The sequence below is a fragment of the Nicotiana tomentosiformis genome, chromosome 9, assembly GCF_000390325.3.
Source record: "Nicotiana tomentosiformis chromosome 9, ASM39032v3, whole genome shotgun sequence".
NCBI classification, from domain to species: Eukaryota; Viridiplantae; Streptophyta; class Magnoliopsida; order Solanales; family Solanaceae; genus Nicotiana; species Nicotiana tomentosiformis.
Genome location: NC_090820.1, coordinates 81,807,534 through 81,834,057, shown reverse-complemented (window position 1 = coordinate 81,834,057; position 26,524 = coordinate 81,807,534). Strand labels below are relative to the sequence as shown.

The 26,524-nt window shown below is 37.3% G+C and overlaps 1 protein-coding gene across 1 annotated transcript; it reads right to left on the bottom strand.

The window, feature by feature from the left end:
* Positions 1-449: 449 nt before the first annotated feature.
* Positions 450-2,969, bottom strand: LOC104089595 (methyl jasmonate esterase 1-like). The gene is made up of 3 exons (XM_009594526.4): positions 2,534-2,969; positions 1,364-1,495; positions 450-878 (listed from the first exon to the last, which is right to left on the bottom strand). The coding sequence occupies exons 1-3, from the start codon at positions 2,900-2,902 to the stop codon at positions 591-593; spliced, it is 789 nt and encodes a 262-aa protein (XP_009592821.1). The 5' UTR covers positions 2,903-2,969; the 3' UTR covers positions 450-590.
* Positions 2,970-26,524: the final 23,555 nt, after the last annotated feature.

Here is a 26,524-nt window from a genome sequence, read left to right as displayed (position 1 = left end):
GTAAATAAGGGCAAATTTTGGAAGAATAAAATTAATTCCTTCTTGCTTATATAAATGGACACTTATTTTGGACCAAAATAAAAAGATAAAATGTTCACTTATTGTGGGGAGGGAGTAATATTGTCGTGAAAAGTTTTGAGGGAGGAGGCAAATATTCATTACTATTTTTTCATGACCGCATGAAACGCGGACAACTTGACTAGTGACTATATATTAGTTCGTTTCCTTATTAGTTCGTTTAAAATAGAATGACACATCTATATTTAGAAATAATTTAACTTTAAACTTTTCATTTTATTTATTTTATCCATAATCATGAGAAACTTTTATAGCCGCACAAATATCATGGTCTCATACATAAAGTTTTTGCCCTTTAAATTTTTAGGACCATATATTTTAAAAGTATTTTTTTCTTAAACTTTATGTCAAGTCAAACTACATTATTTAAATTGAAACAAAGCTAATTGCGCAGTTTTCTACCTCAAGACATACATAAAAAACAATTACATGCCTTGGAAAAAAGAAAGGACAATCTCTTCTTTTTTTTATATTCCTCATGTTTCCCGTCTAATAGTAGCAAGGTAAGAGAATCAATGATATTTTTCTGAAATCATAAGCAGACAAGAACATAACTCCCGAGGTTTGGAGAACATCACCATGTGATCTGCATCACGAATCAACTCGACATCATCCGGTGGATTATGGTTGATCAACCACCTTTGAATTTGTTCTTCCTTAAGCACGTTATCCTTGTCGCATACAACGTAAACACGACGAACCGAACCATATTTCTCATTTGTGAATGTGGAGTCCTTCAATAAGCTTGACTCGTCAAACAATGGTACTGGTCTCACCAAATAACTTGCAAGAGTCAAATCCTGTTTCAATTGCATCATCAATAGTGTCCAAAAAAGGATTAACTTTACTATAACAGTAAAGTTGTAGAATTATTTTACTCACTATAACGGTAAAATTACAAAACTATTTTATGCCATATTAAGGTAGCTTAACATGGTGTGATGTGTTAAGAGAATAAATATAATGATCAAAATATCAATTTTCTGGCCCAAAAACAATGTCAAAAAGTCATTTTTCTGGCTATACAACTGCAGACGAAAAAGGCCCACCAAGAAAAAACCGTTACTCAACGTCAGAATTTGACATTTCAATCATTTGTATTTTCTGAAAAGTTCACATGTTGTTTAATGTAATAAAAAGAGTCATGACTAAAATTTAGTTTCTCCAATACAAAAAAAAAATAGTTTTATTGTTATAGTGAGTAATATTTGATGATCATATGTAAAATTAAAATTAAAAATTGTGAACATTAGGAAAAATCAGTCTATCTTTGATACGTACTCACCTCAGCAGGGGACAGTTGATAAAAGTTGGTTGCTAAAACTTTAGGGCCGAAGAGGAGGGAGGTTGGACCTTTCTTCTGTCCGTTGTTGTATACAAATTCAGTATCCATATGTGATTCCACTTGTTGATTATACTATCAATGTGCAAACAAAAATAATGCTTATTATAAGTTAGTATAAGCAAGATAATAGTAGAACGTTGTATATACTACCCACAAGTAAAGCAGAAATACAAGAGACTCTGTTCAGACCAATTGAACAAGAATATAACTCATAAATCCTGATTGTGTAAAATATCAGTATAATCAATATATTGTGTACTTGGGGTGTCAAATAGATGGGTTGTGCTGATTTTACGGGTCAAAATAGACCGAGTCAATAAATTGACGGGTTATTGACCCGCCCAAAAGTTATTAGGCTGAGATGGGTTGGGTTAAGATGGGCTAAATTTTGGGTCATCGTCGAACCCGCTCAATTTTTTTAAAGCTTTAATTAATGCGTGTTATTTTCTTATGAATTATTTATTTATCAAATAAGACTTTTTTTTCTTTTGTTATGATCATATATATAATATATACAACATATCAAACAAAAGAGTATTTGTAAAATATTTCAGCAAAGTTACTCATAGATCAATTTGGGCTAAAAATAAGCCCAACTTTAGATAAACTTGGCTAAGATGGGCTGAGTTTACGCCGCCCAACCTTGAGCGAGTTGGACAGGTCAATGACTAGCCTAGCCTTGAGCGGATTGGGCGGGTCAAATGGGTTGGGGCTCAAATTGTCGCCCCTATTGTATACTGTAAATAAACTAATTTCTTTTTTCAGGTTACTGATTTACTTTCTATGCACTATAATAGTGATTATTTTTTACATGACCTGATAGTGTAAAGATGCTAATAATAGTACACTATGGTAAAATATTAATACTACATATAATTTTCTATAAAAATGAATTATATATTAGTAACCTAAAATATTAGATAGGTTATAATAGGTTGAACACAAAAATATCATTTCACATAAAAAACATAATTATATATAATTAGCGATAAAAAATATTAGTAACGTGGAAAACAATAAAGTAACCTATTTATTATAACAGGTTAAATACACTGATAAGCATAAAAGTTTTTGAATTGTCAACCGTAGAAGTTAAATTCGTTGTCAAACCTGTAGGCTAATGGCAACAATATCAAGGTTAGGACCAGGCATGAAAGCAGTGACAAAAACAGCTACACAAATCTTCTGAGGGAACATTTCCATGGCAAGAGATATGTTGATGCCACCCATACTATGACCTACTAAGACAACTCTTTCTTCTTGTGGTAAATTAGCCATGAATTCTATCAAAGGCTCGTTGTATTCAGCCATGGAATTGAGCTCTTCAGTATGTTTTGGATGAATTCCAGAAGCAGCCATGTCAAAAACACTAACTCTGTGACCTTCAGCTCTAAGAATTGTCACCACTTTATACCAACACCATGCACCGTGACAAGCTCCATGAACTAGCACAAAGTGATGACTTTTGCTCTTCTCCATTTCACTTTCTTGAGTATTTTTTCAGATGACACTCCCTAAAAATTGCGAGGTATATATTTATAGTGAGTGTAGAGGGTCAAAATGATTACTTAGCAATAGATTCTGAAAATATATATTCTCATATAATTGCACTTTTGAACTCTTATTTATTGATCAAATTTGATTTTGATCCCCTTGTGATATTTCGTTAAGTATATTTGACCTTGAATTAAGTAAAATGCCTGTTTTTGGTCCCTTTACAAAGAAGATATTTTATATTTAGATTATTTGTAGAACTATTTAGTATCCTACAATAAAGAGTAATTACAAATTGCATTGAAGGTTTAATGTATTGAATCAAATATTACAAGAATAAAAAAAATTTAAATTGTCGATATTTCAGGTACTAAAACACAATTTTTTCTGTCTAACGTTATCCCCATTTGACAATCACGTCAATGGAAAACATGTTTGAGTGGATGACATGATAGGAACTGAAAGTAGGAGAAGAACCTGGGCCAGGTGTCCAAAGTGCACGAATTACTATTACTATTATTAATTTTCGTTTCAATTCATGTCAACTTGTTTGACTAAGCATAGAGTTTAAAAAAAAATAAAAAAATTTAAAATTTGTGGTCCTAAACAATTCAAAAGGGCCCCAGAGTATTTGTGTGGTTATAAAAGCTTCTCATTAAAGATAGAATTATAAATTTAAGTAAAATTATTTCCAAATTTAAAAAAGAATTATTCTTTTTGGAACGGACCAAAAAAGAATATGTTCGCAGAAACGGAGTTAGTACTTCAAGAGGAATACAGGCACGTCAAGGTCAATATTTGTGCTTCCTGAAATTATAATGTAAATGGAGGGTACTTTTGTCATTTCATTGGCTAATTTTGGCATGACGGCTCAGTGGTGAGCTACCGTGGGCGAAACGTGGTCCTCTCTCAATGTCCAATTTTTCTCTTTAATAATTACACAAACAGCTTTCAAATGAAATCCTTGAAGCACGTATTTTCATCTTTCTCTTCTTTGATCTTTTCTTTTACATTAACATTTTACATTTTTAAAAATAACAAACTACTCCCTCAGGTTACTTTAATTGATTTTTTTGCTTTTTTTCTTTTTTATGATTCACAATATTTAATTTTTTCAGATATTAATAAAGAATTAACTTCTTTTTTTTAAATTTCTATTGGAGTAAAGAGCCTAGGAATATATATTTGTATTTTGGCAAAATACATAAAGCCCCCATTAAACTTGTTCAAAAAATAGATTTGAACACTTAAACTAAACGGGTGTTCTTTTACCCCCTATTCATATTCGGAGTGAACTAAATAATACCCTAAAGGCTGATATGAAAGAAAAAGGAAATAAAATAAAAGCGCTTAAATTTTTTTTAAAAGTAGGCCCAATGATAATGTATAATAAAAATAAAATAAAATAAAGATTGGACCCCTCTTATTTTTTTAATCCACAAGCCTTCTTTCTCCTTCTTCTTAACCCCCCCCCCCCCCCCCCCCCCAAATGCTCCACTTCTTCTTTTTTTTCTTCTTTTTTGTTCAAATTTCTACTCATCTTCTTCTTTTTTTCTGTTTTAGTTTTTTTTCTGCCTCGTCTTCTTTCTTCTTCTTTTTTATTCAATAATTTTTTTTATTCTGAAAATTAAGAAATTAATTTAGTATTTTTTCGTATATTCTCCGTTGCAGTTAATTGAACAGAAAAAAATCATAGAGCATGTTGAAGATTGAAATGAATAATTAAAAATAATTAGGTAAAGAAACCAAAAAAATGAGGAGAGTAAAGCAAGATCGAAGGGATTTAAATTTATAATGTATCTATGGATGAGAATTCGATGAAAAAAATATAATTAAGAGAAATTTAATAATTAATTAGTGTATTAAATAATGAGTAAGGAAAAAAACTGTGAATAGACAAAAAGAAACGAAAAGGTTAAAAAAAAATTAAAATTTAGATAATTTCTAACGTGGCGCTGATATGGCTCTAATGTGGAGTTGATGTGGAAATGATGTGGCGCGTGTGTAAAGCACATCACATTGTGAGACTGATATTATAGTGTTAGTGTGTTATTTAATTCACTACGACCAAGAATGGGGGGGAGTGGGGGAGGGATAAAAGAACACTCGTTTAGTTTAAGTGTTCAAATCTGTTTTTTGGATAAGTTTAATGGGATCTTTATGCATTTTACCTTGTATTTTTAATGAATAAATTAAGGTTAATATGGTCAATTTTATTACTATTAATTAATATTAAAAGGTAAATTTTTTAATATGTGTGAAAATAATTTTAAAAAATCAATTAAAGTGAATCGGATAGAGTAAGTAAACTGCCGGAAAAGTTGGAGACTTTTCAAACTCTAAAATTTAACAAAATGAAGTAAATTCTTCCCTGCCATCAAACTAACTAACAATATTTTCATCACATATTTAATTGCCATCGGCTGCAACTTCAAAGTTGCAGAGCTCAAATCAAGTAAACATTAATGCGCGATAATGCATTTGTTATGAAAGTTGGGGTTTGAAATAAAGAGAGTCCCTTACCAATCAATCAAGTATGCTTACTTGAAATCAAAGTATAATCAGGCCGATATAGGAATAACAAGGATAAGACATACTTAAACATGGAACTCTTACACTTAGTGTATGATGTTTACATAGAATGCATAATTACTAAAAAGAGCTCAAAGTGGCTTTGATTAATGAAAATTTAATTCGAAATAAAGTAAATAATGAAGAGCCACACATGGGGCAAAAATTGACCTACCTGCTTTTCTTGAGCACTTTGTCCATTTTGGTTTTAATTCATTTACTAAATCTAAAATTAATTTTATTTTTAGGAAAATTTAATCGATTTAAGTTTAGCATTGTAGAAGCTATATCAATATATGTTTAGTTGCTTTGAGAAACCAAGAAAGCATTAGTTGTTTTTTTTCAAATCTATCTTTAATCCAATAAACAATCTAGAAAAAATGAGGACATATAAAGAGTAATTTGAAAAGATATAAAGTGTATAACTCAATTAAAACTTTTATATCAATGCTATTAAATAATTTTCGTAATGGATCTGCGTAAACTTTAAATTTGAATGGGAGAGAGAAATAGTGTTACCATAGAACCTATCTGTAATTGTTTTAAACTGTTTTTGGGCAACTACTGGGCAGAGTGCCTAGGACTAATTTTATATATTTTTTAAATAACTTGATATTTTAGGTAAAAAATTATAGTATTTACATATAAGTTAGGAAAAAAATTTACTAATCATAAAATAAGCTCCTTTTAAAATTTTGTATTCCATTGTTTAGCAATGGTATTGGGCCGGTGCGCAATACATTTATCCTTAGTTATTAATTCCTCCGATCCATAATAAGTGACCGGTTTGCTTTAGACATGCCTATTAAAAAAAATACTAAATTCTATACAAAAATACCTAGTATGACTAATGTCACGACCTAAATTTTCCCCTCTGTATGTTGTCGTGACGGCACCTAGTCTCTACGACTAAGTAAGCCTAACATATGCGGAATAATGAAATGAAAATATAAATTTAACAACTAACTGTAGCATTAACAACATAACTGGGTACCATGCCGTCTGGCATGTACAATAACCAACTATTCAAAAATACACAGAAATCCCAAAACCCGGAACATCATAAGTCACAAGCTACAGAAGGAAACTAATATCTCTATACACCAGAATCTAATAACAGACGTAAGGAAGGTAAATGACATATGAGGGAATAGAGGGGGACTCTAAGGTCTGTGGACGCGGCATATATACCTTGAAGTCTCCGTACAACAACAAGCACTCTCAGCTAGTAGCGGGGTTGATAAGAAGTAGTTGGATCTGCACATAAAATATGTGTAGACGAGTAGCATGAGTACATCATAACGGTACCCAGTAAGTGCCAAGCCTAACCTCGGTCGAGTAGTGATGAGATCAGACCAGGGCCCTACTGGTATATAAATAATAAACTAAGACAGAATGAAATATTGCAGTAAAATAAGTGTTGAAATTTAACAAAAAATGAATTCATAGAAGATAACAGCTCAGTACACAGAGATAACAACAGGGAATCTCCCGAGATACCGTCTAGTAGTTCCAAACGTAAAAATGCAGGGGGATATCCCGGAATATCGTTCCGTAGTCCCAAAGTAAATATGCAGTACAAGGAGATCTCCCGGAATACCATTCCGTAGTCCCAAAGTAAATATGCAGTACAGGGTGATCTCCCAAAATACCGTTCCGTAGTAGTAAATATGTAGTACATGGGGATCTCCCGGAATACCGTTCCGTAGTCCCAAAGTAAATATGCAGCTAAACAATAGAATTCAATAGTCACGACACGAAATTCTACAGTTCAACCTAAGTACCAGTTAAGGAAAAATAGGTAAATTCACTAAACATGTTGCACGTAATTCAAGTAAACAGTTAAGGCAAGTAGACATGTTATTCTAATCTAGCAGGATACTACACATGCTGATGAAACTCAAATAAGAAAGAAATTAGGTTATTACTTCGTAGAAAGTCAGGTTTTTACACAATTAGCCCGTGTACATACTCGTCACCTCACGTACACGACGCTCATATATCAAAAATAGTACAAATCCTATGGGGAGTTCCCCCACACAAAGTTAGGCAAGCCACATACTTCGAACCAAGCTCAATCAATCGGTAACAATGCCTTTTCCACGAATATCCGACTCCGAATGGCCCAAATCTAGCCAAAATAATTACATATCATAAATACAACTATAACAGACTAATCTAATTAATGAAATCAAGATTTTAATAAAAATTTTAAAATCCGTCCTAAAAAGTCGATCCGGGCCCACGTCTCGAAATCGGGTAAAAATTATAAAATTCGAAAGCCCATTCACTCACGAGTCTAACCATATCAAATTTACTAAAATCCGACCCCAAATGGTCCTTCAAATCCACAAATCAAACTTTTCAAATCCCTAGCCTCAAACTCCCAAATTTCACCTTAAATACACACTAACTAGGTGAAAAAATAAATGGGGAAGTAAGATTATTGATCAAAAAATAAGCACAAGGGACTTACCTCAAGAAATGCCTCGAAAATGCTCTCAAAAATCGCCCTAAACCGAGTTTGCAAAGTCCAAAATGACAAAAATCACGAAACCCTTCAGTTTTAAACACTGGCCAGGCATTTCCGTACCTGCGGATCCTGGGCTCGCACCTGCGCGTCCGCTGGAGCAAAAAATGTGGGCGCACCTGCTAAAACGACTAACCTCGGCTGCCTCCGCTTCTACGACCACTGGTCCGCATCTGCTCTATCGCAGGTGCGGAGAAAGTATCGCACCTGCGACCTCTGCTGATCTCCACCCCTTCCGCACCTGCGCTCAACCTACCGCACATGCGGCCTCGCACTTGCGGCTAATACCCTCACAGGTGCGATCATACCAGCAAAAGACCAAACTTTAGAAATTTCTCAACTTCCATTCCAAGTCCGTTAACCACCCGAAACTCACCCGAGGCCCCCGGGACCTCAACCAAACATACCAACCAATCCTAAAACACCATACGAACTTAGTCGAGCCCTCAAACCACATCAAACAACGCTAAAATCATAAATCATCATCCGATTCAAACTTAAAGAACTTGAAACTTTCAAATTCGACAACCGATGCCGAAACCAACCAAACCACGTCCGATTGACCCCAAATTTTACACACAAGTCATATTTAATATTACGGACCTACTCCAACTTCCGGAATCGGAATCCGACCCAAATATCAAAAAGTCCACTATCGGTCAAAATCTCCAAAAATTCGACTTTCGTCATTTCAAGCCTAAATAAGCTACGGACCTCCAAAACACAATTCAGACACGCCCCATAAATCCAAAATCACCTAACGGAGCTAACAAAACCGACATAATTCCATTCCGGAGTCGTGTTCACACAGTTCCGATTACGATCCAAATCCTAAGGCTTAAGCTCCCGTTTTAGGGACTAAGTGTTCCGGAACACTCCAAAAATCAAAATGAAGCCTCCCGACAAGTTACAATAGTAGAAATAGATGCGGCGAAAACAATAAATAGGGGATCGAGGCTATTACTTTTAAAACGACTGACCGGATCATTATAACTAAACTATCCTTAATTAAATATTAATGTGAGGAATAAAAAAACTTTTTAGGAATATGTACGTAAGGATAAAAGAGTAAAAATAAATTAATTTTTTTTAATTATATAAATGAATACTTATTTTAAACCAAAATAAAAATGCAAATTGATCGGTGTACCGCAGGGAATATCTAAATGACAATCTATGCATTGTCTCGAAACCGACATGTTGCTTCTTGTTCTTGCACAACGACGTGTCAACACCATTGCCTTCCAAACTTTGCACCTTGAAATAATCGACAACTTCAAGGTACAGGTTTTGCTGTATTCTGCCGTACGTGAATCAACTTAACAGACATTGGAATCAGCAAAATATTAAGAGGTCGTTTGGTTACTATGTGAGATAGACAAAGATATTTTATCCGTGAGATTAGTTATCTCATATTTTTTATGTGATAGCTAATGTTATAATTTTAGTATAAAATTTATGCCATCACTAATAAGCAACATGAGATAAATACAATCTCATATTATATTTTCGAATTAGTACTTCTTATCACGTTAACGAAACAACCCCTAAGGTAATTAAACTTCTTTGGAGTGGGCACAAGGTATTCGGATAGATTATTCTCAATAGCCTAATGAATGAAGGAACTTGGAACAATCTTAGTAGCTCATTGGACTGAATTAAGAGAGAGAGAGAAACTGATTGTCAAACGGGCTTATCAAACTTTCATTCTAATACCTTATTAAATAAATTGAGCGTCTTAGACCCCCTTTGAAAGTGGTTCAAATGTATATGATTTAATTGTAAAATGTATAAAAATGCCTCTTGCCATTTTCAAATAAATTCATTGTCCCACACGACCAAATCAACATGTAAATCCTCTCTCAAACACAAATTAAAGAGACCTATTACAAATGGCTTCAATTATCAAAATATACAGCCCCGCTTTAATTTATTTTCACTTATGTTAACTATCAATTTTAGCCCTCCCCTTGTAAAGTTAAATTTTTACGCTTATTGATCAACAATAAATATAATAGTATTTTTAAAATTAATAATACCTATTTTATCAAAATATAAATAAGTAATAATAAGCATAATAAGTATAATAATATTAATTAAAATTAGCTCTCATAACTTTATAAACAAGTATTACAATAATTTCAATAATTTAGTCCTAAAATCTATAATTATATTATTTTAATTAACAAAACAATTAGTTTTCATAATTTAATAGACGAGTACTATAATTTAAAACCAACTAATTACATTAATAATACATTTATTAATAATATTTTATTATATTTTATTGGAATTAATTAAGTCTAATTAATTTAATTATAAACGGGGGTCAAAACTTAAAAAAGGCTACAATTGTAATTGATTAATTTTATCTCAAACGGACATGCCTTAAATTAACTTACAACCCAATACCCATAAATTTGGCCCAAAAGCGCCAACCCAACCTTATAACCCGGTCCAGCCGACCTCCACCCCATCCTACTTGGCGATCCATGCCATTCGCTCTCTTCCAATCAGAATACGACACTTCATCCTTCCGAAACACCCACACAACTAACATAAATAATCTAGACCGTTGATTAAAGTCATCAACGGTCCACAATTAATCTCAATTTTTCCTTTGCTTTTAAAACCTCTAACGTTTTATCTCCACCGGTGGATCTAAATGATCCAACGGTCCCAACTCTATCCCATTAAAAAATTTTCATTTCCTTTTGTCCTCAAAAATTCAGAGCCGTTGATCAAAATGATCCAGTGACTCACCTCTCATCTCTCATTTTAACTACATATCCAACCTAAATCCTAATCATTCTCATTGAGACCGGCCGCCCTTTCTTTCCCTTTCCTCTCTCTTTTCTCTTATCTATATCAACCCCCATCAATTTCCGAGACCTGACACACTGTGCAAGATCACTCATAATAAACCAAAACTCTACCCTGTTCCTCTGTCAATCGCAAATATCGCCGGTTCTATCCTTTTTCCTCACCCGATTTTGAATCTCGAACCCCCAAGCCCTAGACCTAAATGTGAAAGGGTGAGAATATAATCATTTCTTCCTCCGCTCATTCAAATCAGCACATGCGAGCTGTGGATTCATGAGGATCTTGACCGTAGTATCACAGTTCATGGTCCAGAGGTCAAACACAATGACATCTGGACATGGACTTTGATTGATGGTCCTTTGGTCTCCAACGACCGATTTCCTTCACCACTTCGTGCCAAGATAAATTCACTCTAATTTTTCCCTATGTTTTCCTTATGTTTTCCCCCTTTGCTATCATCAACGTTGTCACGACCCAAAATTTTACCATAGGCATCGTGATGGTACCTAGTCTTAGACTAGGTAAGCCTATTACTTACAATAGTAGAGCCAATTTAACAATGATATTTTAAAGCAAAGTTTGATATAAATACCAAAATGAAGGTGAAACAAGCCTACGCGGCAATAATCGCAATAACCTCCCAAGACTAGGTAATACAGAGTCACGAACTCTAGATTAATACATAGAAATATTTCAAAATTAAAATACAATACTATTCGGATAACGAATTTACAGTACAATCAAAAGGAAAAGGACTTCATGGGACTGCAACGACCAAGCGACTCTACCTTGATTCCTCGCGATCAAGAAGTTAACTCTGCTTGAGTCCGTTATCTCCAATACCTGGATGTGCACAAAAATATATATAAGTGTAGTATGAATACACCACAGTCGGTACCCAGTAAGTATCAAGACTAACCTCGGTGGAGTAGTGACGAGGTACAAGTCAAGACACCTATTAGTCATAATAAGCGGTGCAGTATATAAGTATAAAGCTAATAATGCAAGCAAGAATCAGTAAATGACAACAATGAATAAACAAGTGATATAAACAGTAACGTAATCAGAACACCGTTAAAGTACCAGTAAACCAAATAAGGAAAAATAAATGACAACCAAATAATCAAACCGTTCTAACACAAGTCTCACAACGAAATTACTCCGGGATGCCTCATCCCAAAACCACAAGTCACGAGTCCCAAATCACAAATCATATGCTCACGACACCTCATGCCCACATTATCAATCACGACAGCATGGATAACTCACGTGCCAATATCTTAATCCGTCCGACATGGTCATAGGCTCACAATCATAATCTGCCCGACGTGGTCACAGGCTCAATACCACAATCTGCCCGGCATGATCACATGCTTACTATCATAATGAAAGCGGATAATACAAGAATACATGGACATGATCAATGAATGACAAGTTTCATACTCCTAAACTAGTGTAGACGGTAGGCTACGATGTATGATTGTGCGAGTGTACCAATACAGTCCAAGTTAACAAGTAATATCAATGATATCGAGTAGATCATTGAAAGCAACACAACAAGTCACGTAAGATGCATGACATACACAAGACAAATCGCACCATCACACGGATATCGTCAACATAATGCCCCCAGGCCATCACATATCATCCTTGACATAGCCACCCTTATCTCTCTATTTGACAACATCATAATAGCCACCCTTATCTTTCCGCCCCGACATTTAACACAATAGCCACCCGTATCACTCCGCATAATAGCCACCCATATCACTCCGCCCAGACAATAACAGAATAGCCACCCGTATCACTTTGCCCAGACATATATCAATAGCTACCCGTATCACTACACACAATCAACAACAATGAGATTCCACCCTTATGCTCCGCGTAACAACAATCAATCCACACAACAAATCCACATGTGCTAACATCACAACAACACGACACATCAACTCGTACCATAAGTGCCCGTAGGTGTGATGACCTGGTGAGTTATTTTGATATTTAGACCCTTATTTCCATATTTTGAGACCTCGATTAGCTCCATTTAGCATTCCTCAAATTGCGTGCGTAGTGCGTATGTGAAAAATTGAAGAAAATGTGAATTTTTGCCTTAAAAATAGTTTGAGTGGACTACGATCAATATTTTGTGTAAACGGACCCGGATCAGTACTCTGATGATCCTCGTGGGTCTGTATCGTGATTCGGGACTTGAGCGTATGCCCAAAACTAAATTCAAAAGTCCCTAACTTATTTTGACTTATTTTGCCAAAAACTAGCATTTTTGAAAGTTGGAAATTACTAAGTTTAACCGTAAGTTGACTTCTTAGCTAACGGTTCGGATTTTGATGTTAAAACTTGGAATAGTTTCGTATTTCTATTTGAAACTTGTATGCAAAATTTGGTTCAATTCGGAATTCATTTGACATGATTCAGACGCTTAAATGTGATTCTAGTGTTCTTGAGTTCCACATTGAAAGTTCATTCGCTTTGAGGATTGATTCATAGATTTAGTTGTTTTTTTGGTGATTTTATTGTGAAAACAAGTTGGTATGATCTTATTACACTTGTTTGCATGTTTGGTTTGGGGCTGAGGGGCTCTGGTGAGTTTCAGACATGTTTCGGATGAGTTTGGCTAATGCTACGACTGCTGGTGCACTTCTGGTGTTGGTGCTCTGCTGCAGATCTCGTATTTCTGAGGTCTGGCTGGAAATTGCGAGCCTCGCTTCTGTGAACAAGTGTTCACAGAAGCGAGCATCGGCTTGACTAGGAAACCTTGCATTTGCGAGGAAAATGTTGGCAATTGCGAATGAACAGTGGTCGCTCTTGCAATGACAAAGTCGCATTTGCAATTGCGAAGGATTGGTTTGCATTTGCGAAGGCTGGGTGTTCGCATTTGTGACTTCTGTAGCTCTGAGACAGGGTTTGTATTTTACGACCCTTGTCTCGCATTTGCGATGTTCGCAATTGCGACATCCGCAGCTAGGTAAAAGAGGGAAAAAATGAGACTTAGCTCATTTCTCACAATCTCTCAACCCTAAACACCCTAGAGGCGATTTTCCAAGAGACTTTTCTTCCCAAATTCATTGGTAAGCGACTTTAATCCATTGCTTTTCAATTACCCATTATATTTAATGAGATTTCAACATCAAATTTAGGATTTTCATGGTAGAAATTAGAGATTTGGGTAAAATTGGGAATTTTGATAAAATTGATATTTAGACCTCGAATTGGGGTCGAATTCCAAAACAAATCACATAACCGGGCTTGGGGGTGAATGGGTAATCGTGTTTTGGTCCGAATCTCGATTTTGACCAAGCGAGCCCAGGGTTGACTTTTGTTGACTTTGTTAAAATGATCTAAATTGAACCTCTTTTCTTTGTGGGTAGTTTCTAAAGCTTATTTTGAATCATTTAGTCAATAATTTGCTAGATTTGGTTGGTTAGGAGGCTTGTTCAAAAGGCAAGGTCGTGGATGATTAATTACTTGAGTTGCGGAGTGACGTAAGTGTTGGGTCTAACCTTTATTTGAGGGAAATAGGAACCTTTGAATTTCATGTTATGTGAATTACGTGATAAACAACGTATATGCATGGTGACGAGTGTATATGTGTCGTTGTGTTACTTGCTTCCATATTTTCGTTACTTCATAGTATATCGTGTTGCATGCCTTAATTGCTACATGCTTATTTGACTTCCATGCCATAATCGTCACTTGTCCTTTAGCTATCCTTGTATTAAATTGTCCGTCCCTTCCATAATTCCATGCTTATTTGCTACTTGTCTCTATTTACTCATCTTATATATCTAAATTGTTGTAATGACCCGATCGGTTGTTTCGAGCCTTATTGATCCGTTCAGTGGTTCGAGGTCTTGAGTAGCTACATATTGTGTATTATGACTTGTGTACATGGTCGGATTTGATTTTTGGATGGTTCGGAATAAATTCGGATGAGTTATTCTCACTTTAGAAGCTTAAGTTTGACCAAAGTTTGACTTTTGTGAAAACGACCCCGTAGTGGTATTCTGATGGCTCCGATAGGTTTGTATCGTGAATTTAGACTTGGGTGTATGCCCGAAATCGAATTCGAAAGTCCATAGGTTGATTTGTGATGTTTTGCCGAAAGTTGGCAATTTTACGGCTTTGAATTTTCATAAGTTTGACCGTAGGTTGATTCATAGCTATCATGTTTGGATTTCTATTTTGGAACTTGGAATAAGTTTGTTTTGCCATTTGGAACTTGTCCGCAAAGTTTGGCGTCATTCCGAGTTGATTTGATAGGAATCAGACATGCGGTTGTATTTTTAGAAGTTCTTGAGTTTCATGTTGAATCCTTGTGTTTTGAGGTCCGATTCGTGGTTCGGATGTTATTTTGATGATATGATCACATGAGCGAGTTTGTGTTACGTTTTTAGACTTGTGTTGATGTTTGGTTTAGAGCCCCGAGGTCTCGGGTGAGTTTCGGACGCGTTGCAGAGTGTTTTGATAGAGTTTTAGCACTGCTGGTTTTGTGTAGAAACTTCAGGTCTCGCAATTATGAGAAATGAGTCGCCATTGCGATGTTAGTTTGAGTCTTCTAGGCTTGCATTTGTGAACCAAGAGTTTGCAATTGCGATGGAGGAGGGCCTAGGTGTGCTGTTTGCAATTGCGATCATAAGGGTCACATTTGCGAAGTGTCCATGTTCGCAATTACGAACAATATGTCGCATTTGTGATTGTAGCAGGGGTGTGAAGAGCTTTTCATTTGCGAACCCCGGGTCATAATTGCGACTGGACATAAGAGCTGAGGGACGGGATTTTGGCCTCATTTTCATATTTTGGAACCCTAGACTCGGTATGAGGCGATTTTGAAGAGGGATTTTCATCTACAAAGTTTGGGTAAGTGATTCTAATCTATTTCTAATCATATTCCATCATTATATATTGGATTTTAACATCAAAATCATGTGAATCAAAGTGAAAATTTGTGAAACTTTGCCATGTTTTTGAAAAATAAGAATTTGAGTTTTGAGAGTCGATTTGGACTCAGATTTTGAAACTAATCGCATAGATGAACTCGTGGGGTCATGAGTGGTTGGAATCTACCATTGGACCCGGGTTTTGACCGGGCAAGCCCGGGGTTGACTTTTGAGCAATTGTGTAAAGATCATAGCGTTAATTATTGGAATTGATTTCTCTTGTAGTTTTTGATGTTATTAAGTCAATTTTGGCTAGATTTGTGCCGAGCGGAGGTGAATTGTAAAGGAAAAGCAATTTTTGAGAATTGATTGAGGGCTTTTTAGGTAAGTATCTTGCCTAACGTTGTATGAGGGAACTTCCCCTTAGGGATTTGTTGGTTTGTACGATTTAAACTACGTGAAAGACGTGTACACGAGGTGACGAGTGTGTACACGGCTTATATGTGGAAATTTGACCGGATTAGCCTCTTAGGTTCTTATGTTCATTAAAAATGAAGTTGTCTTATCATGTTAAATCCTCCATTTGCTAAATTTTCTTACATGTCTTATTTGAAGTTGATTGATTCATGTTCTGCCCTTGTTGCCAAATAAACCCTTATGTGCCTTAATTGAAGTTATTGTTACCTACTCCGTAATTGCTTATCCTTCATTGAAGTTATTGTTATCTCTTTCGTAATTGCTTAACCTTAATTGAAGTTATCGTTATCCCCCCAATGTTGACTTATCCTTATTTGAAATCATTGTTATATGTTATCTTCCTTATCGTTAAGTTGTACCTACTTGGAATCAATGTTACATGCTATCTCTCTTGTCATCGATTTGTACTTATTTGAAAACATTGTTACATGTTATCCTTTCAATTGTTGAGTTACTCTTATTGGATATCGTTGTTACACATTATCTCTCCCATTGCTGAGTTACTTTTGGTTGAAACCATTATTACTTGCTATGTCTTTTATTATGAGCTCGTTCTTCCGTTTCTTTGTGTTTTGTAATTCTTGTGTTGATTTACTTACCGTACTCTCGTGTTATTATTATTGTAATAGTTGTACTCAGTGTTGTTGATGTCATGACCCAATTTTCCCTACGTTGGGTATCGTGATGGAACCTAGTCTTAGGGACTAGGTAAGCCTAACATTTACTGAATAACAACAATAATAAATAACATCTAACAACTTTTGAAATAGAAATCACTATAAAAATTTACAATTCCTAAAACCGGTAGTACAAGTCATAAGCTCTACAGAGCATTTGCTAAAAAACTTCTAAATACAACTGTCCATAAATAAGAATAAACAGTGCAAAATGAAAACTTAAAGGTGACTCCAAGCCTGCGAACACAACAACATGTTTACCTTGAGTCTCCACAGCAATGACACGCATAGCTGCTAACGAACAAATACCTGGATCTGCACAAAAATATGCAGAAGTGTAGAATGAGCACACCATAGCGATGCCCAGTAAGTATCAAGACTAACCTCGGTGGAGTAGTAACGAGGAACAGTCAGGACACCCACTGGTCTAATAAACTGAACATGTATAAGTATATGAATAGCAGAAATATGATATCTACATAAAGACTATGCAATATGGCTCACAATACAGTAATTACAATAAGAAAGGAAACAACAAGTATAAGCGGAATACCATAAAAATGACACAGAAAAGTGAATGGAACACAAACTAAATCCGGAATCACAAATACAGCAAGGACAAGTAATAACTCAGCAGCTACAACCGCTTCTACATCAGGTTTTAGTCATCAAACTCCACGAGGTACTGAACCTCGGACAATCACAACTCACAGGTCTCAATACCTAAACCCTAACACTTGGCATCCTATGCCCTCATAACACCTCATAACCGCACTGACGACTCACGTGCCAATACAGCCATTCTCACAAAGAAGGCAAGTAAACAAGGGTGAGCATCTATGCTCAACAATATCAAGAACACCTCTTATCTGATAAGAGTGCTTAACTACGTGTATGCTTGTGCAAGTGTCCTAACATAGTCCATACCAGCAAACAAGCATAAGGAAAAAGAACGGACATCACGTAGAATATTTTCTCACAACTTTCCAAGATAAAGCTCTCACAGGTAAGTATACCACTACACAAATATCAACAAGAAGAATGCCCCAGGCCATCACAAATCATCACAAATCAATCCCGGACACAACCCACCTTGTCTCGCCACGTGTGCAATAATAAGGTAAGTGCCCACCTCGTCTCGCCACACGTGCATAACAATGTTCCCACCTCGTCTCGCCACATGCGCAACCTATATATATATATATATATATATATATATCCCGCCTTGTCATGCCACATGTGGAAATATCAATAGTAACAATAGCATAACAGAAACCTCGTGCAACCCCATAATAACAACCGCACGACAGAAACTTCGTGCATCACAATAACAACAACCGCACGGCAGAAACCTCGTGCATCACAATAACAACAACCGCATGGCATAAACCTCGTGCATCACCACAATAAGTACAACATCAACAACGATAATAATACAAGGATACGAAAAATACGTCAACTCAGAAATTCTAAAACTCAAGGAAACGGAGGAACTAATTTCACAAGGAGTAGCCACAATAGTGAATACTAGTCATAATAAGAACAACTCAGTAAGAAAGGAAATATTATGTAACAACGGTCCACAATGTACAGTTCGACAACATGGGAGCTAACACAAGACGAATAATTCCAATTAAGGACAAGTCAACTAAAATATAGGATATCTAACTTCTTTTAAGGTTGGGCAATTAAGAGAGAGATGCAACAATTTCAATTAAGGATAAGCAGTATAAGGATAATCATTTGCCTCAATTAAGGATGAACAATTACAGAAGAGATAATTATAATTTCAGATAAGGATAAACAGTTAGGGAAAAGACAACACGACAATAGAAGAGATAACAATTTCAGTTAAGGCACATATGAATCAAATGAACAACAAGAGTGGATCATGAAGCAATTAATTCCAATCAAAGCAGGTAAAAGTGAAACTGGAAATTAAGAAACGTAATCATAATGAGAACAACTGTATATTTAATGAATATAAGGACCTAAGAGTCCGTAAAAGGCCAATTTTCCAAAAATAAGTCCGGGCACGTACTCATCACCTCGCGTACACGGACAACAATTAGCATAGAAGACTCAAATCCTAAGGGGTAGTTCCCCCACACGAAGTTAGGCAAGATACTTACCTCAAAGAAGACAAATCGATACTCTAAAATGAACTTCTCGGGTGAAATGACCTCCGGGCGGCTCAAATCTAACCAAAATAACTTCAAAGCATCAATAAAACTCATAAGAAACCATTCCGGATCATAAAGCCTCAATCTTTATCAAAATCTAAAAATCGACCCAAAAGTCGACCCCCGGGCCCGCACCTCGAAACCCGACAAATTTCATAAAACCCGAACACCCATTTAGATACGAGTTCAACCATACTAAAATTATCAAATTTCGATACTAATTCGTCCCTCAAATCATGATTTTTCATTTTGAAAAAGGTTTCTTCAAAAACCTCCATTTTCCTCAACTCAAAACACAAATTAAATGATACAAAATAAAGATAAAATCATGGAATATAATAAACTTTTGGTGAAGAACACATACCCAATCGATTTTCTTGAAAAACACACAAAGAATCGCTCAAAATCGAAACTCTACAAGTCAAGATATGATGAAAATGGCCTAACCCTCGATTTGAAGATCTTATATTCTGCCCAGGCGTCAAAGCATCGCGAACGCGGAGAAAGGATCGCGTTCGCGAAGAAGAAAAATATAGGCTGTCAGGATAACCCTACGCGAACACGAGCTAAGGGGCGCGAACGCGAAGTGTAAGAAACAGAACTTACGTGAATGCGGGAAGAATGACACGAATGCGAAGAAGAAATAGCTAACATCCCCAGCTCCCAATTTATACTACGCGAACGCGAGGAAACAGATGCGAACACGAAGAAGGAGAAAGAAGACTTTCGTGATCGCGAACGTGATCATGCGAACGCAAAGAACAATGAATTCCTCCTTCAAAATTACTCATCGCGAACATGAAGGAAGGGACACGAACACGATTAAGGAAACCAGATGACAGAAAACAGCAGGTCAAAAATAGAAGGAAATGGCCCGTAGCCCATCCGAAATACACCCGAGGCCCCCGGGATCCCGTCAATACACACAAACAAGTTCCATAACTTAACACAGACTTGTTCGAGGTCTCAAATCACATCAAACAATGCCAAAAAATACAAATCGCACCACGAATTGAACTTATGAATTTCTAAAACTTCTAACTTCGAAAACTCATGCTAAAACCAATCTAACCAACCCGGAATGACGTCAAATTTTGCAGGCAAGTCCCAAATAACATAACGGAGCTATTCCAACTCCCAGAATCGCATTCCGACCCCGATATCAAAAAGTCCACTTCCGGTCAAAATCTCCAAAAATTCAACTTTCGCCATTTCAAGCCTAAATGAGCTACAGACCTCCAAAACACAATCCGGACACGCCCCTAAGTCCAAAATCACCCAATGGAGCTAACGGAACCGACGAAACTCCATTACAGAGTTATCTCCACACAGTTCCGACTACGATAAATAATCCTAAGACTTAAGCTTCCGTTTTTAGGGACTAAGTGTCCCAAATCACTCCGAATCACCTGGTAATTGAATTCAACCACGCACACAAGTCAATACACATAATACGAAGCTTCTCAAGGCCTTATGCCGCTGGACGGAACTTAAGTTCTCAAAACATCCGGTCAGGTCGTTTCATCCTTCCCCTCTTAAACAAACGTTCATCCTCGAACGTGCTAAGAATCACCTCGAAGTCCTCAAATCACTGAAAGCACATATCCAACATACACCCGCGGGTGACCCCACATCAACCAAATCCGCATAAGCCTGATGACACCATCTCAGCTGTAATTTATCCTTTCTATCAGTACCGATAAGCCTTAGAGTCAAAATTCTCACCTTCTATTCATCTCCAAAAGTCCCGATTCTAAATACATACTAGGTATCAGTCTCAACTAGCTTCGGCAACTCATGCCTACACCCGCAAGGTACAACCACACAACGTGACACACTACACATATGCCCATAATAACATTTCTGATCACAATAGCTGCCCATAATCAAAACCAGCACCGACAATTAGCCTCATATCCGTTAGCAACCCATTTCAAACCTCCACAATGCTGACAATGATGCAAGCAACACGAAGACCTCATAACTATACACCGGATCAACAAGTCACAACTAACACCACGGGCACACACCCCGTAAGCTAAAACTCAAGAAGAACAAAACGAAAAATGACTTAATATATAAAGAGAAACACATAAGAGAAATATCAAACAATGCCCAACAAGCACAACTCTCTATGAGTACCATCCTACAATTCAATTTATAAGGAAAAATTAAAGTATATTAACAAATCACAAGGATCTCATCCTGATATAACTTCCACAACGTTACACAGCCCGGCTCAAATATATCAAAACACATGGAATCGCTAGGGTCTCACCCTCAACTCCGAATCACAAGTCGAATACACATCATACCAGTGGAAATCTTCAACTAACTCAATTCTGCCAATAAAATCACAACACTTACTAAACTCTCACCCCGGTAGAGTATCAAATCATAAATCGTAACCAAATTATGCAGGAATCACATCAAACCTGCTATAATAGACAACTTGAATTCACTTCTAGTCTCGTAACTTTCAATAATGAATTAAAACAATGATAGACATGACTATCACTCATAGAATCTCCCAATAGGGGCAAACACATAAACGTAATACTAGGTCATGAACTCACCCATAGGTGGGACAACAAATAGGGGAACTCGTCCCGATAAGTAGAACCGAATCAAAATACGAATGGTGCCCCTCTATAACAAATCAAAAGCATACCTATATGACATCATCTGGCACAGTGGCCTCAAGCCTACTATATGAAACACATCAACGGGTCGGGCCTTCCCCTCTTGGGCACCCTCTACTCGCCTGAATACTCCGTTGTGACATACTTATCCAGAGTCTAGGACAATATCTCACCCTGTGGCTGGTATCTCCACACTCAAAGTAACCTCTCTGCTGATGTAGCTGTAGGAAGTATGTGGTACGGGTACTCTGAGACCCATGAGCACCTGAAACACTGTGCGAAGCCTAAAGTGCAAACTGAACTGGCTGACCCACAAAACCTCTACCATGTCGTACCCTGCCTCCAAAATAAGGACCAGTAGATCTCTCCGGTCTGCGAGGCTTCCGGGCCTCCCTGTACTCTCTCTCCTTACCTCACCTGTCCTCTCTCTCCTAGCCCCGCCTGTCTCCTCTCTCCTGATCCCACATGCCTTCTACTCGGCGAGCTATCCCTACCACCTGTTGAAATGAGACATCTGACTTCAACTCCCGAGCCATGCTGAACCGAATATCATGCCTGAGCCCCTTAATGAATCTATGAACATGCTCTCTAACTGTAGTGACCAAAGCAGGTGCATGTCTGGCCAAATCACTGAATCTAACGGCATACTCTGATACTGACATAGTGCCCTGGCGCAGCTGCTCAAACTCTGCACACCATGCATCTCGAAGGGACTAAGGTACAAACTCTCTCAGGAATATCTCTGAAAACTGAACCTATATAAGTGTAGCTGACTCGGTCGGACTACCCAACTCATATGCCCGCCACCACCGATAAGCCGCTCTATTAAGCTGGAACATAGTAAAAACAACCCCACTTGCCTCAACAATATCCATAGTGCAGAGAATGCGATGGCACTCCCCTAGAAAACCCTGTGCACCCTCTGAAGACAAACCACTGAAAGTAGGAGGGTCATATTTCTTGAACCTTGCAAGTCTAAGCTGCTCTTTCTCAGATGCTGCTGCCCTGACCACAGGCTGAACTGGAACCACAAGCTGTGTCGCCATGACACCTGGAACTGACCATCGTGGACTCGCTGCTCTGGAGTGTGGGCGGCGGGAGTCTGAGCTCCTCCCCCGGTCTGTGAAATAGCTAGTGCAACCGGAATCAACCCCGCCTGAGTCAATGTACCAAACATGCTAAGAAAATGTGCTAAGGTCTCCTAAAGTCCGGGGGTAACAACAGGCACCTCCGGTACCTGTCCCCCAACTGGAACTACTGGCGGCTCCTTAACTGCTGCTCTGGTAGGTGCCCTAGCTACGACACATGCTCCTCGTCGGCCTCTGCCTCTGCCCCTAGTGACATCTGCTCCGAGGGTAACGTCATCAGGAACTAAAGCTCGTGTCCTCACCATCTGTGAGAGAATGGAATGATAAAAGTTCAAACTTTGAGATCAATGAACTCGCACGATAGGAATGAAGGAAGTGAAACTATCCTAATAGTTCTGTAGCCTTTCGAAGATAAGTACAGACGTCTCCGTACCGATCCACAAAACTCTACTAAACTCGCTTATGACTCGTAGCACCTAACCTAGAGCTCTAATACCAACTTGTCACGACCCAATTTCCCCTCTGTTGGGTATCGTGATGGTACCTAGTCTTAGGGACTAGGTAAGCCTAATATTTACTGAATAACAACAATAATAAATAACATCTAAGAACTTTTGAAATAGAAATATCTATAAAAATTTACAATTCCCAAAACCGGTAGTATAAGTCATAAGCTCTACAGAGTGTTTGCTAGAAAACTTCTAAATACAACTGTCCAGAAATAGGAATAAGCAGTTCAAAACAAAAACTTGAAGGTGACTCCGAAGCCTGCAAACGCAGCAGTAGGTTTACCTTGAGTATCCACAGCAATGACCCGCACAGCTGCTAACGAACAAATACCTAGATCTACACAAAAATGTGCAGAAGTATAGAATGAGCACACCATAGCGGTGCCCAGTAAGTATCAAGACTAACCTCGATCGAGTATTGACGAGGAACAGTCAAGACACCCACTGGATTAATAAACTGAACAAGTATAAGTATATGAACAACAAAATTATGATATCTACATAAAGACTATGCAATATGGCTCACAATACAGTAATGGCAATAAGAAAGGAAACAACAAGTATCAGCGGAATACCATAAAAATGACACAGAAAAGTGAATGGAACATAACCTAAATTCGGAATCACAAATATAGCAAGGACAAGTAATAACTCAGCAACTACAACCGCTTTTATATCAGGTTTTAGTCATCCAACTCCACGAGGTACCGAACCTCGGATAATCACAACTCATAGGTCTCAATACCTGAACCCTAACACTTGGCATCCTGTGCCCTCATAACATCTTATAACCGCACCGATGAATCATGTGCCAATAGAACCACTCTCACATAGAAGGCAAGTAAATAAGGGTGAGCATCTATGCTCAACAATATCAAGAACACCTCTTATCCGATAAGAGTGCTTAACTACGTGTATGCTTGTGCAAATGTCCTAACATAGTCCATACTGACAAATAAGAATAAGGAAAAAGAACAGACAACACGTAGAATATTTTCTCACAACTTTCACAAGATAAAACTATCACACGTAAGTGTACCACTACACAAATATCAACAACAAGAATGCCCCAGATCATCACAAATAATCACAAATCAATCTCGGACACAGCCCACCTTGTCTCGCCACGTGTGCAATAACAAGGTAAGTGCCCCCTGTCTCGCCACACGTGCATAATAATATTCCCACCTTGTCAAGCCGCATGTGAAAATATCAATAGTAACAATAGCACGACAGAAACCTCGTGCAACCCCATAATAACAACCGCACGATAGAAACCTCGTGCATCACAATAACAACAACCGCACGACAGAAACCTCGTGCATCACAATAACAACAACCGCATGGCAGAAATCTTGTCCATCACCACAATAAGTACAACATCAACAATGATAATAATACAAGGATACGACAAATACGTCAACTTAGAAATTCCAGAACTCAAGGAAACGGAGGAACTAATTTCACAAGGAGTAGCCACAATAGAGAACGCTAGTCATAATAAGAACAACTCAGAAAGAAAGGAAATATTATGTAACAACGGTCCACAATGTACAGTTTGACAACGAGAGAGCTAACATAAGACGAATAATTTTAATTAAGGACAAGTCAACTAAAATATAGGATATCTAACTTATTTTAAGGTTGGGAAATTAAGAGAGAGATATAACAACTTCAATTAAGGATAAGCATTATAAGGATAATCATTTGCCTCAATTAAGGATGAACAATTACAGAAGAGATAATTATAATTTCAGATAAGGATAAGCAGTTAGGGAAAAGACAACACGACAATAGAAAAGATAACAATTTCAGTTAAGGAACATATGAATCAAATGGACAACAAGAGTGGATGATGAAGCAATTAATTCCAATCAAAGCAGGTAGAAGTGAAACTGGAAATTAAGAAACGTAATCGTAACGAGAACAACTGCATATTCAATGAATATAAGGACCTAAGAATCCCTAAAAGGCCAATTTTCCAAAAATAAGTCTGGGCACATACTCGTCACCTCGCGTACACGGACTACAATTAGCATAGAAGACTCAAATCCTAAGGGGTAGTTCCCCCACATGAAGTTAGGCAAGAAACTTACCTCAAAGAAGACAGACTGATACTCTAAAATGAACTTCTCGGGTGAAATGACCTCCGGACGGCTCAAATATAACCAAAATAATTTCAAAGCATAAATAAAACTCATAAGAAACTATTCCGGATCATAAAGCCTCAATCTTTATCAAAATCTAAAAATCGACCCAAAAGTTAACCCCCGGGCCCGCACCTCAGAATCCGACAAACTTTATAAAACCCGAACACCCATTTAGATACGAGTTCAACCATACTAAAATTATCAAATTCCAATACCAATTCGTCCCTCAAATCATGAATTTTTATTTTAAAATTTTTTCTTCAAAAACCTCCATTTTCCTCAACTCAAAACACAAGTTAAATGATAAAAAATAAAGATAAAATCATGGAATATAATAAATTCTAGGTGAATAACACTTACCCAATCGAATTGCTTGAAAAACCCACAAAGAATCGCTCAAAACCGAGATCTACAAATCAAGCTATGATGAACATGGCCTAACCCTCGATTTGAAGATCATATATTCTGCCCGGGCGTCAAAGCATCGCGAACGCGGAGAAAGGATCGTGTTCACGAAGAAGAAAAATGTAGGCTGCCAGGATAAGAAGCGCGAACGTGAGCTAAGAGGCACGAACGCGAAGGGTAAGAAACAGAACTTATGCGAACGCGGGAAGAATGACGCGAACGCGAGGAAACAGATGCGAACGCGAAGAAGGAGAAAGCAGACTTTCATGATCGCGAATGTGATCATGCAAACACGAAGAACAATGAATTCCTCCTTCAAAATTACTCTTCGCGATCACGAAGGAAGGGACGCGAACGCGATTATGGAAACCAGATGACAGAAAACAACAGTTCAAAAATAGAAGGAAATGGCCCGTAGCCCATCCGAAACACACCCGCAGCCCCTGGTACCCCGTCTAAACACACAAACAAGTTCCATAACCTAACAAGAACTCGCTCGAGGTCTCAAATCACATCAAACAATGCCAAAAATACAAATCACACCATGAATCGAACTTATGAACTTCCAAAACTTTCAACTTCGAAAACTCGTGCCGAAACCAATCTAACCAACCCGGAATGACGTCAAATTTTGCAGGCAAGTACCAAATAACA